Here is a 17573-nt window from a genome sequence, read left to right on the forward strand (position 1 = left end):
TTTGTTCATTTGAATTATCATCTCTGTGTTAAAATCTGTTTGTTTAAACTTAATATATTTGAAAATCTATTTAATTGACTTTATTCAATAACATTTTGTATTTTATTTTTTAGTTGTATTGCGTATTTAATATATGACAGTAACTAGATTTCAACCGTGAAAATAAGTATTGTTTCTTGAGCAGCAAATCAACATTAGAATGATTTCTGAGTGAACATGTGACACTGCAGAATGAAGAAGTGGAATTTTGGTGCTGGAAATTCAACTTCACACGAATAAATTTAATTAAAATAATTTTAATAAATTTAAGTGCTGTCAAACGATTAATCGCATCAAAATAAAATGTTTTTGTTTACGTAATATATGTTTATGCATTGTGTATGTGTATATTATATAACATGCGGAAATATATATTTTAGAAAAATATTTACATATTTAAAAATTAAAATATCGGAATAGGCTATAAATGTATAAACGTAAATATTTTCATATATATATATATATATATATATATATATATATATATATATATATATATATATATATATATATATATATATATATTGTGCTAATGAGTTTACTTCTCTTTCTAGACACAAAATTACTACCTGCTACCTAATACATTTTTTTCACATTTGAGTTTCTATGATGTGATGGTCTTCTGATTGACAGACGGCGTGTGGTATTAAGTGTATAGTGGTAGTACGGGGGTCTAATCTGGGCATGAGGGGCTGGAGAGGGCGGATCAGATGTCACACCCCTGACTGTAATAGCAGTCGCGCCTGGAGATTCCCATAGACTCCGTGGGAAGCATTCTTACGACTTAATAACACCGCCACACTGACAGACGAGACTGAGACAGCAGAAAATAGTGTGTGTGTGTGTGTGTGTGTGTGTGTGTGTGTGTGTGTGTGTGTGTGTGTGTGTGTGTGTGTGTGTGTGTGTGTGTGTGTGTGTGTGTGTGTGTGTGTGTGAGAGAGAGAGAGAGAGAGCTGCTGGCATTACAAACTGGATGGGAGCGCGCTCGAACGCAGGAGGGCGGGCACCGACTCGGATCTGTGTATTTTTGACACACTCACATAGGAACATGGCCATGAGCAAGATTGGGATACAGCTGCAGTTCCTGCTGTACTCGGTGTCAGCCTACCTTTCACCGTACAATCTGGAAAATATCCTCCCGATTCCTACAGGTATGAGAGCGCGAAAGCATGTGTGAGCGCGTGAGGGATTATCAGTTTGTTTTAACGAGAGCGCGTGGCTCGTGATAGCCTGTGTTTGCGTACGTATGCGGCTTTTCATACAAATATACAGCTTTAGATAGATGGATAGATAGCCTATTTCACACGTTTAAATATATGTTGCTTGTTACATTTTACATGCAGTGTAGGGCCCAAACGTTGTACATTGTTTTCTCGGTTTTTAATCATTATTCTTTTTCGTTTATACTTTTCAATTAGAGGCTATTGTCAGCATAACAGTTTGGATGCAAACTTGTGCAAAATCTGTAAATGTAAATTAACTTGTTGGTAAATGACCTAGAAACTGTGCAATTGAATAATTTATATATTTATCAATAAACGTCATATTGTTAATCCGCTGTTTATTTTGGAGATGTACATATATTGTATATGCATATTGTATGCATGTATCTTTTATGTTTGGTATGTATAATGTATGCATGTACCTTTTTATGCAGGTGTGATTTTGATTGCACATTGAGATTAAATTGGCCTTAAAAATACATAACATATTGAATGCTTGCTGTTCCTATGTTTACGTCATGACATTTATAAAATATATGCTTGATAATTTATACAGTTAGTATAGATCAGCTTGGGATCAATTCAAGTTTTATATTACATATTTCTATATATTTCAAATTAAAGGGGTTCCGTGTTTTATCAGGATTCATATTTCCCGAGTGATGTTAAGTCTTATGCAGATCTTATGTTGATTTCTATAGGCTATGTTAACGATCCGCATGTATCCATTTTCTATTAGGTGTTTGTCTTATTTTACAATTTTTTTAAGCATTTCATCTAAATTGCCGTGCTGTTTCTGCACTAGTGTTTTTGCTAATAAGATTATTGATTATCATTGACGTCTCTCTGTGTCGTCTGGTCGGTTTTGTGTTTTTTTTTCTTTTAGACCGGGATCCAAATGATATCTTGAAAAGATTTAACCCTTGTTGTCTTCTGACTCCGCCTCCCCCTCCTTTATTCCCGCCCCCTCCCGACGTCTGGAAAAGAGAGCCTGTGAGTGACATAATATCAGTGTACATAATTCTAAGAGCAGGAAATGACAGCATGTCTGTTAATCCACCATTTATCTGTTTTTCAAGACCTTGCCTAGTCGTGTGGAGGGGACAAAAATAAGAGAAGAGGATGGGGAAAAGGTGAAGGAAATCTGTGTGGCGGGACCACCGGGACCTCCTGGACCTGTTGGACCACAGGTAAGAAAGTTACCAAGTCCCTTCCAAGACGACTAAGTGAGATGGAGAACAAAACGTATAGGTTTTACTTTTGTTTTAGGGTCACAGTGGCATCCCGGGGATGGAAGGACCCAAAGGAGATAAGGTGAGATGGTTAAACATCCGGTTTACGAGGAACCAGTTGCTTATGGGTCTGTTATTAATAAAACCGAATTGTTTTTCTTTTCACTTTAGGGTGACATCGGAAGACCAGGGTCAAAGGTCAAGTTCTCATTTTTGATCTTCTAAAGTATCGCGCACCAAATGCATGCATAACGTTCTGGTTCACATATCTTCTTTTATATCATTTCTGTCATATAAAACATCTCTGTTTATGATGAGGTAGGTTGCATTTTGCAGACCAGTGTGTTGTTTATGACATGCTCTCTTGGTGCATGTAATGGTTTTACAGTGTGTCAGGCCATGTGCTGTCTCATTGGCTGCCGTCCACCGTAGTTCTGCCCTGTAATATTACTTAGTGCTGAACTCAGACATTAATCTCAGTCCTGCACTGCTGCTCTCAGTCAAAACACTCAGAGCTATTTAATTGCACCCAAAGCAAAAAGAGGGAAGGAGATTAAAGCACAGAATGTTTTATGGGAGACTGCAAAGATCATTTTCTTAATCAGATTTTTTGTTTGGGTGTCCATTCAAAATATAAAACATTTACAATCACAACTGCAACAAAAGTCAAATCTTTTTGGGATAAATTAATTTTCATTTTATTTGTATTTGTTCTGCTACTGTTTATTTTAAGGGAAGTACAATAAATTTAAGATCGGCTCAGTAAGATTTTTTTTTATACTTGCTAGTATTATAACATTAATGGCTAATATTATCTAACAATAAAAGTAGCTCTTCATTAAACATTGGTACATTTTATTATAATGCAGGTGATATATATATATATTTAAGAATGCATAGATGTTGTTGTTAGAAAACAAGCCAGGAAATAATGTTTTTTTAAACAGTATAGATAGTGGCAGAAATAGATTCTAGTGTTAAAAGCAAAAGAAAGAGAGATTTTGAGTAAAAAGCTGGAACACATTCAAAAAGAGGCAGAAGGATTAGATAGGCTGATGTATTAAAGGAATGAAGAGGACTGCTGAGAGGCAGGGATGCTGAGTAGGTGCTTTGTCTTTGATTAAAGCTGCTCTGTACACTCAGCACTTCAGCTGCACTGCCAGATCTGGCCTGGTTGTGTTTGAGGTGGGCGTATGAAAGCAAAATAGCACACAAATATTTCTTCTCTTTGTCTCTGTAGGGTCGTACTGGGCGTCCGGGTCTGCCTGGGAAACCAGGTTCTGCCGGGCTGCCCGGCCTTGAGGGACCTAAGGTGGGTGAGTTTTACCTCCGCACATTATCTGACCCATGTAGTCTAGCCACATACTATGTTAACATAATTAAATGGATAGTATGTGCAAAAATAAAAACACTGTCTTAATTATTCACCCTCATGTTGTTCCAAACCCGTAAGACCTTTGTTCATCTTTGGAACACAAATTAAGATGTTTTTGATGAAAACAGAGAGCTTTCTGAACCTGCATACACACCAATGCCATAATTTAGCTTTATGTGATGATAGAAGTTTAGTAATCATAATTGCAAAGTATGAATGCATATTTGTCATGTGGACTGAATTAGGACTGGTGGTGGTGCTTGTTTATTATTAAGTGTTTCTACAAAAAAGAGGGGGTGGGGGGATTTAATTATTTTAATTATAAGATAACAAAACTACTACAAATTATAATACTAATACCAATATAAAACGAGTTTAGAATGAATGAGCTGCTGGGTTCGTGAATATTAATCACTTAGTCAGCATTCGCTCAAATCGATTTGCTGACAGGACGATAATAGATGAGCGCCAGCCAATAAGATTTGTCTTTGGCGCATTAGTTCCGCCCCCTACCAAAAAAAAAACAGCAGTTCGTAAAGGCTGAATGAATTCCGAAGAAACCCCGTTATTTTGCCAGGAAAATACAACAAAGAATATCGTTTACAAAGTGACAGCGACCCGTGCGTCTTCACACAGGTCAAATACAGCTACACTGCGCACCAATTCAGATGGACTGAAAAATAAAATTTGAATGATATCATAATAAATTATAGTAATGGCACATTTTAGTGTCGGTAACGGCGTTGTAATGGGGGAAACAGTAATTCGTTTGATTACGAGTTACTGAAAAAAATACTGTAGTTAGTAATGACATTGCATCTATGCAGGGACAGAAAGCTCTCAGAAAAGCTTCTTCAAGAAGGTCTTGACACGAGGCTGAGTAATTAATGACAGAGTTTTCATTTTTGAACGAACTATCCCTTCAAGCAGACAAGACATCTGTTATCCTGTATCAAGTGTCAGGTCTTCACCATTATTGTAAATTACTGTATCAAAGTAAACACCGAGTCTGAGATCCCCTTGACTGATGCTTCTTCCATCAAAAAAAAAATGGATCCAAAAAATAGCTCATTAGAGCCTATTAGACTGTTTATACATGACCTCATTGGCAGGGAGAGAAAGGAGACCCAGGGCTGATGGGAATGCCAGGAATGAGGGGATCACCTGGACCTAAAGTAAGTCTCGTTCTCCAGGTTTAAATGATGTACTGAACTGGAATAACGGAGTCGAAGTAATGTTGTGCTTTAACAACATTTTATATATCCTCTTAATGAGGAAAGGTAAATAATATTTGTCCTCTCTGTCTAATTAGGGCTTGGCAGGCCATAAGGGTGAGAAGGTACTGTACTTCTGTTAAACTAATAAATCTTTCTTTCCCTTTGTAAGCTAGGGGTTCGAACTTTATATTACATAACTCTCTGCACATATTGTTATGATTTCAGGGAGCGCGGGGGGATTCTGGACCTTCAGGTCCAAAGGGAGACAAGGTTAGAGACTACAAATACGTTTCTAGACATTAGGGTTTCTTGTTGTTTCCCCAAGAAACAAGCAACATGGTGAAATTCTTGTAGCACAATATCAACCACAAAGCAACTATCCATTAAATTACCCTGTAACTCGGCAGCAACATGCTCAAAATGAATGAATTAAATATATGTAGAATTGAATTGTCACTCATATTCATTTGTGTGTCTGGTCTGCTTACTTTAGGGACCAAATGGCCTGCCTGGGATGCTGGGACAGAAAGTATGATGTGACATTTTAACCCTTATAATTAATCTCATACATACAGGCTTTGGCTGTCACTGATGTCACTCTCTGAACCCCCCCCTCCTCTTCACTCCCCCAGGGTGAAATGGGACCCAAGGGTGAGTCTGGCGTCTCTGGAAAACGTGGCCCTACGGGACGTCCAGGCAAGAGAGGCAAACAGGTGAGGACACACAGCATTCTGCTCTACATCAGCGCTCCAGTCTGTTTTGATATTGAGACCTTGAGTCTCTGAGTGATGATAAGGGAGTGGATTATTGGCGAAAGAAGCTGCAGGCATATTTAAAACCCACATACTTGCACGGTTAACCTGTTCCGCCCAGTCAGGGGATCAGTCTGTGGCTACGTATGTGTGTGTGTGTACCACTTCGTAAGTAACCCGAGGAGCTGAAAATCTCACCGTGCTGGTAGCTGGATTTGGACCAGCAGGGCCTCTGATGTTGGGTCCAGCCCTGCCGCTCATGTTTCCAAGCTCTTGTATTACACTGCAGATAGGCACTTCCTGGGAATGTCTTAACTAACTGCTGGGAAATACCAGGACTGTTACCGTAGGCTGTAACCGGTAAAGATTCCTACTATCAATCAGCTCAGCGCTGTCACACATACACATTTAAGGTCCCTTAGATCACTGCTCAGGCCTCACACTTGAATGTCATTTCAGCACCTGTGAATAGTTTGATGCATTGACTTGGAATAAAAAAAAAAAAATCCAAATAAACATACATAACGTATGAATGTACACGTGTATATTTATATTTTAGTGTAAGTAGCGATAGAGGCATATAGCATTTTCTGCTATTTATACTTACTACTTATTGCAAGTGGCAATTATCTGCACCTCAGTATTGAAATACATTATAAAAAAGAATGCAACTTGTATAAAAGTAAATTTTAAATGTTAATTTTGATTCAAATTATTAAATAGATGCCATGGTTAACATCCTTACTGGGATAATAAAGCCCTCCTAAACGTCCCCTAACACTACCCAATTATTTTCAATATTTTTGATTATTTCCTTTATTTTTATTGAAAATAAATGCTTTTGTGATGTGATACATTATACATTATATTTCTCAGCAACGAGGGGGTAAACGCTATTTTTGAAGTAACTAAACCACTGGTCTAAAACTCAATTCCTGGAGGGCCACAGCTATGCACAGTTTTGCTCCAAACCTCATCAAACACACCTGATCCAGCTAATCAAGGTCTGTAGGATCACTAGAAACGTCCTGGAGCTGGTTGGAGCTAAACTGTGCAGAGCTGCGGCCCTCCAGGAATTGAGTTTGAGACCAATGAACAAACACAGCTTGATTGTTTGTAGAAAGGCGCACAAACGAAGGTAACGTACACACACTCTCGATCGAGAATTCGCACTGCAAAGAGCTGCTAGTTTTAACTTGTCTATAACTTGGTAACTGACCATGGTATAATTAGGATAATCAATGGCTAGCCTGCATTGCGTTGGGCAGTTCTTAGCCTTCACGTCGTGCATTTAAAATCCTTTAATGCACGGCTAGCCGTTGATTATCCCTTACTAACGTTGCACAAGATTTATATTTCGAATTGCAATTCAAAAAAAGATATAATATAAATAAAAATATAACAGCTTGCACAAACGTTGTAAAAAGCACATCTATTTCATTTTATAATGGTTTCTGAAGGATCATGTGACACTGAAAATTGAAGCAATGACTGCTGAAAATTCAGCTTTGCTGTCAGGAAAAAAATACTTTTTAAAATATTTTAAATACCTTTATACAATACACAATATTACTATTTCTGCATTGTTTTTTCATCAAATAAATGCAGCCTTGGTGAGCTTTAGAGACATAAAAGAATAATATTGACTTTTGACCATACTGTATACAGTGCCTTGCAAAAGTATTCACACCCCTTCACCCCCTTAGATTGAACCCAATCAAATATTTCTGGACAAAGATGTTTTGGCTTTGTTTTCCTATACAGTGAAGGTGTATGGAATGTAGATCAATGTGGAAAAAAGTAATTTAAAGCAGTTTAACATAAGGCAGCAACATGACAAAATGTGAAAAAATGATGGGGTAAAAATACTCTATGTACTTAATTTTTTATATATGTAAGTATTTTTGAGGTTTCATTGGTTTTGTTGGTGTAGATGAGTAAATTTTTCTAATGCATTTTGGCGTAGGGACCTGATGGAGGCAGAGGTATTCAAGGGCCAGTGGGTCCCACAGGTCCACCTGGACCCAGGGGACACCCAGGACCTCCTGGCGTACCTGCATCAGGTGAGATAACATATGCAATGACATTTAATTTATGCACGCAATTTATTTCTGAAACACCTTTGAAGAGGGGTTTTAAACATGCTTTTGTTTGTTGGCATCTCATGATGATCAGGGCTGTTTGTAGTTGGAGAAAAAGGTGAGAAGGGATTGCCCGGTCCTCCTGGCGTCTGTGACTGCAGCTTCCCTTCTCTCAGTCCACCCAGTGCTCCGTTACAACACCGTAACAAATATGACAAAGTTCCAACGGTAAGACACACACTCTCATGATTATTTTTATTATGCAGAATTCTAGATGATTTGGGGTCACCTAATTTACGTGTTTATAATGTTTGTTCGGCCTTTATATCTTCTTCTTGATCGGTTTGTGTTTCCTGGTCAGATATTCGTTGTGGGCAGCGAGGAAGAGCTAAAAGGTGTCCAGGAAGATAACGCACTCGCCTTCAGGAAGGATCAGAGGTCTCTTTACTTCAGAGATGAAAATGGATGGGAGCCCATTCAGGTACAGGGTCAATTAAATACACCGCTGAAACACGCAGGCATACTGGTGCTCTGGAAACAGGAGCATGTTTTCGTGTTTTAGCTGATGCCGCTGCAGGCGACTGAGAGGATGAGGGATGGGAACGGAGTCTGCGGTGATGGAGAGGTGCAGGAACTCAACGGGGAAGAATGCGACGACGGAAACAGGGTGGTTACAGATGACTGCGTGGGTGAGTCACATGATCAGAGACAACCACATTCAAAATATATGAAAATCCCTAAAAGTAAAATTAATTGGTTGTAAATGTATCTTGTTTCGAGGATTATTTAGAGTTTTATAGAAAATCAGCATACACCTTTTGTTGGATTAGTCTGTTTCTCTTCACTCTTTACTCCACCTCTGTCTCTGTGTGTAGGCTGTAAAAAGGCGTACTGTGGCGATGGATATCGTAATGAGGGTGTGGAGGAGTGTGATGGGAAAGACTTTAGCTACCAGACCTGCAAATCATATTTGCCCGGGTATGCACACACACACACACACATTCATGTGCATATTTAAATTGATTGGATTTGGAGAATAGAATTATTCAGCAGAAACGTGAAACTGTACATTATATTATTATTATTATTATTATTATTGCTTAATTATTTTATATTATTATTTTAATGTGTATTTATATTTAATTTTAACATTGAAAAAATCAACACAATCTTTTGCCTTCATTACTTTATTTTACATGGCTCTGGGTGTAACTATAAATAAACTGAATAGTACAGATTTTTAATTAATACAATTTAATAAATGCAGTATACATGTCAATTATAGAAAATCAAAATCCTTTTAAAATAGTTTTAGGAGTATAGCAGATCATGTCATGTAATTACATTTTTATTAAAAATTTTAATTCAACATATTATTTTTATAATAATAATTAAATAATCTTTGTATATAAATTAAAAATATTTGTTAATAAAACTCAATCTTTTTGCCTTCACTAATTTATTTTACATGGTCCAGGGTATACTATAACATTAAAAGTTTAAATATTTTAACAACAGTAGTATACATGTAAATTATTTAAAGGCAAAATAAATAAAAAGGCCTAAAATAGTTTTAGATAGAGCACAGCAATATCATGTTATGCCATTTGAATTATTTGCATTTTAATGATTTCTATTTTAATGTTTAATTAATTATTTAATGTTAGTTATTTAAAGTACAGCATGTCACGCCACAAGACATGTCAGCCTCTAAAAAGTATTTGATGTCAACACCCAATATGATGGATGTTTAAGGGCTCTCTCTTATCTTTTTGTACAAATAGCACCTTTGGGCAGCTCAGGTGCACCGACTCCTGTTTCATCGATTCAACCGGCTGTAAATATAGGACCTGAGGCCTACAGAAGTCACATTCACACTGACACACACACACACATACAGTTATGAGGGAGAGCCTGCTGAGATCAAACGTATTTAGCAGATGATCTGAGAGGATTTGTCTCCTTCACCTTCCTCACACTCATCTACACACACACACACACACACACGTTATAAGGTTCAACTCAGCAGGTACGGTGCAGTACTCTTCGTTGACGCTGCTAGTATGTTTTGATTGGCAGTTGAGTTGGCAGATGAACATTTTAGGATCTGTGTAATGAAAAGACGTTATAATTTAAATGAATGTATACTATGTTTATATGAAACTTATTTATTTGTTTGGTATTGCAAATGCACGATTGGGTCTATGCATGTTTCTGTATGTGTATCATGATCTTGTTCCCAAGCAGCATTTTGCAGGTATGTGCCTTGTAAAGCACGCACGGTAAAACCAGATATTTATTTATTTTTTATTTATTGAACCAAACGTTAATGAAAAGATACCTAATAATTCTCTGCTTTATTATTTTAAACAGAAAGTATGTCTTGTAATGTTTATTTGGGTTAAATGATGATTTTATTCAGTCAGAGCAATAAATTGCAAGCATGTCCAGTGGGTGGCACTGTTTCTGAGTGTCACATGTGTCCTTCCTCTTGATTCTGAGCTTTTAATACAGCATTTCATACTGGCACAGATTTCAAATACAGATAGATTTAACAATGAAACACAGGATGCGTAAAAACAAAGAGTATATTTTCTTTCTTTGAGTTAGATGAAGAATTAGTAACAAAGGGCTCCAGCAGCCACAAGAATAACAAACAATATTGTCTAATGAACTCATTTGTGTTAGTTTTAGAAATGTCTTAAGCCTAAAACACGGTTTCTTAGTGGTTAACTGTCTTCCCTTTTACAAAAACTTAATGCCCTTTATTTGAAACGGTAATGACTGCAAGACTTGCCATATTTAGTTAAGCCATGTTTTAATCTCCATTTGTTTCTCATTTCTATTCTGTTAGTAGTCTAACAAGTTGCTCTTTTAGTCCATTATGGCTATGTTAAAAGCCGAGAGGATAAATAATAAAAGCCTTCTCAGGTATAATAAGCTAAATTATTAAGCATAATATATTTGATTCAAAAACATATTAAATGTTAAAACACTAGTTATTGATTGAGGAAAATGAATTAGGTAACACTTTTTTTATAAGAATCAGGAGTTTTAACGTGGCTGCAGCTGTAATAGGGGAACTCTTTCTTGAAATGCGGATGAAACATTAGTATTACATCAAACTAGAATGTTTTTTTTAGATAATGCAGTTGAGATCGATAAAGTTGTGCTTGAGTGAGGTGATTTGACCTGCAGATTTGGCTGCTGTTCTTCACTGACGATGATGATGCTTAAAACATGTCCTACAAAAGGTTAGCACCATACTTCATACTGTCCCATTTCATCTTAAATGAGTTCTCATGGCCGGAGGTTGTGGGTTGACTGTGAAAACAAAACAGGAAGAGTTCATTTTCAAAAAGATAGATAATTCCAGATTTAGTTTCAGCGTTCCCTTGTTTTTAAATGAAACCAATCAACTGAGGAACTGATAAAACTGTTTTATTTTCAGTTTTATATGCACAGTTGTTTCATGTTAGGTCTTATAAAAACTGGATCCTGAAACAAGACTTGTAGACGGTGCAATGAGAGTACAGTAGAGTATCAAACGTTTGCAGTTGGTAAGCTGTTTTCAGTCTCTAATTTTCACCATGTCTGTATGTAAGTAAAAACTGAAATAACGTGAAATATTACAATTAGGCATAGGCCAGTTTTCTATTTGAATATTTTAAATTGTAATGTTTTCTGTTCTAGAAACAATTTTATTATTTTCATTGATAAAAACACTTGTGCTGCTTAATATGTTTGTGGAACCCACGATACAGATTTAGAGAACAGCGTTTATTTCAAATAGAACTATTTTGTAACAAATATTACTGTTAATTTTTGATAGAATTATCATTTTTGAGAGAATTTTACGTGAGAATGTTTTTAAAAATAAATCTACAACACAAAATCTATTTTTCTTTTTCAACTTCAGTTCGTCAGTAAGTGAGCATCATAATACTATATACTTAAAAAGGTGTTAATATGCAGATTTTTTTTGCTGTCAAATTCAAGCACATTGACACTGAATTTAAATTGTTATAAAACCTCTCTCATCCTATTATCACCTGCTTTTTGCCAGTCTAATTTCAGGCTACTTTAAACATGTAGTTAAAGCAATATTACAATTGTATGAATATTTTTAAAAATAAAATAGATAAGATCATATGTCTCAAGCCTGTCTAAATAGAACAAACAGAGGCAACATTGTAAGCTAGTCATTGAACAGAAACTTCACCTTTCCTCACATACAAAGAGGTTGTTGTACCTCTGTTCTCCTTGCTGGGGTAGGTACGTGGGAAGGGCCTGAACTCTTCAGGAGGGGGGAAGTCCTCAATAGGATGGAAGTGAAACTTCGATTCAAAGTCATCTGAAAAAAACAGAAATGCCATGTTGAATTAAAGTGCTTAAAGTGAATATTCGCAATCCCAAACATACAAATATGTAGTAGTTAGTAGTTCATTTTTTGTAACAGCTTGTTGCTGTTTATCAGATGCTAATAATAGCCCATTTAGACCTTTGGCTTCATCATCAGTGACAGCCTTCAGTCTCACCTAAGCTGTGCAGGTGTCCGTTGCGTACTGAGTTGGGCGGAGCTGAGAGAGGGAGAGGAGGAGGGGGTGGGATCCTGCTGGAGAGTTCAGTGTTAGGAGACCGAGCGGGCGGAGCAGGGGGTGGAGCCATCCGTGGAGCACCTGTCAATCCGAAAAATCGTAATAAATGACTGAATAGCGCATCTCAAGTTGCGTTTTCATGTTAGTTTTTCTTCTAATATTTATACATAATATTTCCAGACAAACTACCATTCAAAAGTGTTTAATAAACTCTAATCAAATTAATACATTTGATTAATCAATGCTAAGCATTTTTCAATACTTTCAATAAAAAATGGTTAACTTATGTTAGCAGATGGAATATTGCATTATATAAAAGCACTTTTTAAGTAAATGCTGTTTATTCTATTCATTAGTGAATCCTGACATTAATAATAATATTAAATATTTCTTGCAGCAGCAGAGCGGCTTTGCCATTACAGGAATAAATTATATTAACATATATCAAAATATATCAACAATCATAAGTGTCATTTTTATTAAATTGAGATTTATAAATTTTTTAAACATCGAATAAAGCTTTCTATTGATGCGTGGTTTGTTATGCAGCCAAATATTTGAAAATCTGTAAACTGAAGGTGCAAAAAAAATCTAAATACTGAGAAAATCACCTTTAAATTTGACTTATGAATGGCTTTGTGGTCAAGGGTCACACATTTATAATGTATATATATAACTAAGGTCACCTGCAAAACGTGGCACTGCAGGGGGTCGTCTACTGGGGGCGGTACAGGGGTAAGATGGTGGCAAAGGTGGTACGCTGGGCCTGTATGTGGGTGAAGGCACGGGAGGTACTTTCTGAGGTAGCAGAGGAGGAGCTGAGGAGGGGTGACTGCATGCAAATGAAGCAGGAAGAGGAGGAGGAGGTGGAGGAGGAGGCCCTAAAGGACTGTCCTTTATTTCTAATGGCCCCGGACAAGGGGGTGGAGGGAAGAAGACTCCAGATGATCTGTTAGGAAGCGAGGATGGATGTGGTGGAGGAGGAGGTGGAGGGTAGAAGACCCCAGATGACCTATCATGGAGATAGGATGGAGGGACTGATGGAGGTGGTGGAGGGGGCGGAGGATAGAAGACCCCAGATGACCTATCAGGGAGAGAGGATGGAGGGATTGATGGAGGCGGTGGAGGGGGTGGAGGGTAGAAAACTCCAGATGATCTGTCAGGAAGTGAGAATGCAGGAACAGAGGCAGGAAGTGGAGGAGGCGGTGTCGTAGGCATGGGAATAGAGTGTGATTGGACGGGTAACCAAGTTGGTTTGGCAGTTTGAGGAGGAGGGGGTGGGGCGGGCAGGTGGGGAGAGGAGGTGGTCGGTTATTGGGCCGCTCCTGAGGAGGAGGTGGAGGAGCAGAGGAAGGAGGAATAGAGGACGGTTTGAAAAAGGCTGTGAAGCTTGGCTTGGGGAGGGAGGGGCCGTGTATGAGGAAACAGGCCGAGTTTTAGACAGTGAGGAGGCTCTTTCCAAAGGTTTGTGGGAGGGGGAAAGATCAGGGGCGCTTCCTCTGAACCCGTCTCCCTGTGATGGAGGATTCCAGAGAGGCTGTTTCAGGCTGGCAGTAGAGCCAGAGCGAGACACTGAAACACAAACGAGCCACATCAGAAAGTCCTTCAAAATTGGTCCAGCACTTAAAAAATACAAAGCAGAGAATAAACAGATTTGACTTCAATACCCGGGTTGTGATGTGGCTGCTTGTCTCTTTGTCCAACCGGTTTGAGGACAGGAAATCCCCCAGCAAACAGTCCACCCAGAGTTGGACCCACTGCAGATGAAGCAGATCCTGCTGCGCTTGTAAAGTTTCCAGCAGCCACATTTCTTCCACTGTCATCCACACTGTTCACTTTGGGCTCTGCAAATACATACAGTACATCATGCTTCCTGGATCAATACACCATCATTTTAGTGTTAGATTTAAAAGACACTGCCCAAGAACATCCTACTTTCAATGCCCTTTTCAATTGCCCTTCGCATAAGGGCAAACAGACATAGAGACAAAGAGTGATACATAAACAGGAACTCTAAGCTAAAGTGAGCCTATGACTTTTTAATGAACGTTGCATGTCCTGAACATTGAGAATACTGCTGTCCTTTGTAATAAAGAGGAAGATGAGGAGCATTGTCACCCCCACTTGCTGTGTGATCCTCACTCCAGCGCTTCCTGAGGTCTTGGCCCTTTATCTGCCGCTGTGCATTTCCATATACAGATAGAAAGCCTATGTGTCTTTGTGTGCACATGAGTGCTTTGAAGTGTGAGAACCCAATGGCTATGAACCTTGTGTTCAAATATAGCTCTGCCACTGATAAGTCCTTACAACTTATCAGCCATTCAGACTTTCTCTGATGCCTGGTTTTCTCTACTTATTCTTTAGTACTGTTTCTCAAACTCCTTCAGTTCCATTTTCACGAGAGAGTAATTTAATACAGGTTCTCATGCTGACCCAACACTCTTTTTCTCAATAAACAATGCCGGTAGCTCTGGTTACATTAATAAACAACATTCCAGTGTTGCCATCATACAGCAGATATGAATTTTGGATTTCCAAATCAGATAATTAGGAAATGAACCTGAAGTAGTATCAGTTTAGTGTTCATATTTCCCACGCTCGCAAACAGATGTATTGTTGCCAAGTGACTCATTTCACCTGATCCGCGTTAAAGAATTTATGTTCATAAATTAGACTCAGACTTACTGTCAAGGATTGGTCCACTCCGGTCATTGACCTGTGTGACCTTTTTCAGCCTCGCCCCCTTCTGAATGTCAGACAGGAGCGCACTGCGACCTCCACCCTCAGAATGCTGGATTTTAAGAGGCTCTGTCCGTGACTGTAAAAACAAAATAGTGAGAAATTGCTACTTTTTTTATGTTATGCAGTTCTAATGAGTTTCACTGTGCCATTAGTTTTCTCTGGCATTGGTTATTGCAATATCCATAACAAAACAAAACAAAACTTAAATTCTGAAATGATGCCATTAAGTGTAAAATGTCATAATGTGTGATTCAAAAACCTACAAGATTAAGTGTTGAAAAGTTAGCTTGAGGAAAGTTTCAACTGTTTTTGTCCATATAATGAAAGTCATTGGAGTCTAAAACAACAATTTCATGGTGTGGACATACTTTCTATTGTGTTTTACAGAAGAAAAAAAGTCATACAGGTTTAAAAGATTGAGTAACTGATTCGTGATGTTCATTACAGGGTAGGCCATCCCTTTAATGTTGGTTTTAAATGTGCTTAAAGATGTAATCTCTATGCACATGCATTCAAACAGAAAGCCAAATCTGAACATGTGACACCTGCGCTGTGTATGCCTCTGAGTGTAATTTTATCTCCAATTAATAATGCAAATCTAGCCAGGTGGTTGCCAGGAGGAACTGCGTGACGGAAACAAAGAGAAAGATAGACAGAGAAAGAAAGCAACTGACAGATGGGGAAGAGAGCCATTATGCCCACATTCTGATGAACTCTATTACTATAATAGGTGTCTGTGAATGTGAGTGTGCACGGATCTCACTTGTGCAGGAGGTGCAGGAGCTGCAGGAGGTGGAGGTGGGGGTGGTGGAGCTGGGGAGGTGGAGGAGGAGGCACAGGCATTGCTCAGGGACCTGAATAAACAGTCACACATTAAAACACAGTCGGTGAGACACTTGCCATCTGTATCGTACTATTTGAGCTCTCTATTCAGCCTTGAGCGCACTATTTGACCTCTCTGGAAGATTTTTGAATTATTATAATAAAACAAATTTAGTAGATAAGAGATATGAATAAATACAACTTTTAAAAGAAATTAATAAAGATTTAAATGTATATTATAATTACACTAAATTAGTAACTGAATTGTAGGTATCTGCATTAATCAATTATAAAGAATATTACTTTACATTAAATTAATAGGTCCACACAGATAAGAGCTCTAAATTCAGGTTTTATCTATATTATAAGAAAATTAAAACTATTTGTAAAAGCTGACTTATATTTAAAGTCTCCAGCTAAACAAAAGTGTTAAAGGACACTAAGGACTTTTCAGCATTTCACTGTGGTTTCGACATGACAAAGCAATCTCCCCACACCCCTCTCTCTCTCTCTCTCTCTCTCTCTCTCCACAAGTCTACAGTACATGTTCCTTTCGGCAGGAAGCTTGTCCATCACAAGATGCACCCAACAGGAACTCTCCCTACTCTTTTAGGAAAACCAATCTCCTGCTTCCACAATGGCCAGTAAAACTTTCCAAAGATCGCTTTTTGAAGAAACTGCATTTAACTCCGAACTAGGGCCACCTTCAACATACAAAATCCCGAGCTTGCCTTTTAAAAGGAACAGGCGTACAGATGATCTCAGATCAGAGTAAAGTGGCAAACTTATCAAGAGCCGGAGGGCTCCAGAGATAACAATGGAGTCTGTTGTTTGAGAAGTAGAGCTGCTCAACTTCTGGCAAGCCCAGCAGCCAATCAGAGCTATTGTGTGAGGAAGAGAAACCCGCTAAATACAGCTGAGAAATGTAGAAGGAATTTAGTTAATATGTTAATTATTAGGAATGTTTATTCTGGACAAAATAGAGAAACACTGTGTTAGTGTAGCATTGGTCCATGGAGAGAAAGGACAGATAAGTGAAATGTGAAAATTCATTTCACATTTGTGAACGATTAAATAAATAAAATCCCAACATTGTTTAAGAATTCTGATATTCATTCTTTGGCCTCCTTCATGATATGACTGTCCAAGATCTTGTGGGTTATATTTCATCCACCAGCAGCTCTTAACAACTCTCTGTCTTTCCCTAGAGTCCCATTAACAGCTTTCCCATGGAGATGTTGACACACAATGTTGTGCTGGTCCACCCATGTGGAAACATTTTTATCCACCTGTAGAGACATGCTGTATAATATCTGGTTGTTGATGATAATCATAATACGTGTGAATGATATGTATTTTCTTTAAATTATGTATATATGTCTGTGTGAGTGTGTATGTATATATATATATATATATATATATATATATATATATATATATATATATATATATATATATATATGCACACACATTTCATTATTTACATAAAATA

The 17573-nt window shown here is 37.8% G+C and overlaps 2 protein-coding genes across 2 annotated transcripts; one reads left to right on the forward strand and one right to left on the reverse strand.

Moving 5' to 3' along the window:
- The first annotated feature begins 798 nt into the window (after positions 1-798).
- wu:fc38h03 (acetylcholinesterase collagenic tail peptide) lies at positions 799-10384 on the forward strand. The gene is made up of 17 exons (XM_043218227.1): positions 799-1190; positions 2149-2255; positions 2342-2452; positions 2532-2576; positions 2666-2692; positions 3735-3806; positions 4982-5044; positions 5182-5208; positions 5312-5356; positions 5580-5615; positions 5719-5799; positions 7805-7901; positions 8014-8147; positions 8281-8400; positions 8482-8608; positions 8795-8897; positions 9704-10384. Exons 1-17 carry the CDS (start codon positions 1013-1015, stop codon positions 9771-9773), a joined length of 1443 nt encoding a protein of 480 aa, XP_043074162.1. The 5' UTR covers positions 799-1012; the 3' UTR covers positions 9774-10384.
- On the reverse strand, positions 10315-16109 carry wipf3 (WAS/WASL interacting protein family member 3). The gene is given in 10 exon segments (XM_043218226.1): positions 10315-11243; positions 12172-12273; positions 12458-12598; positions 13204-13800; positions 13803-13895; positions 13898-14089; positions 14185-14361; positions 15203-15335; positions 16023-16070; positions 16073-16109. Coding segments are annotated over 10 exon segments (1554 nt in total). The 5' UTR covers positions 16103-16109; the 3' UTR covers positions 10315-11202.
- Between the last annotated feature and the right edge of the window lie 1464 nt (positions 16110-17573).

The sequence above is a fragment of the Puntigrus tetrazona genome, chromosome 19 (assembly GCF_018831695.1).
Source record: "Puntigrus tetrazona isolate hp1 chromosome 19, ASM1883169v1, whole genome shotgun sequence".
In the NCBI taxonomy this organism is placed as follows: Eukaryota; Metazoa; Chordata; class Actinopteri; order Cypriniformes; family Cyprinidae; genus Puntigrus; species Puntigrus tetrazona.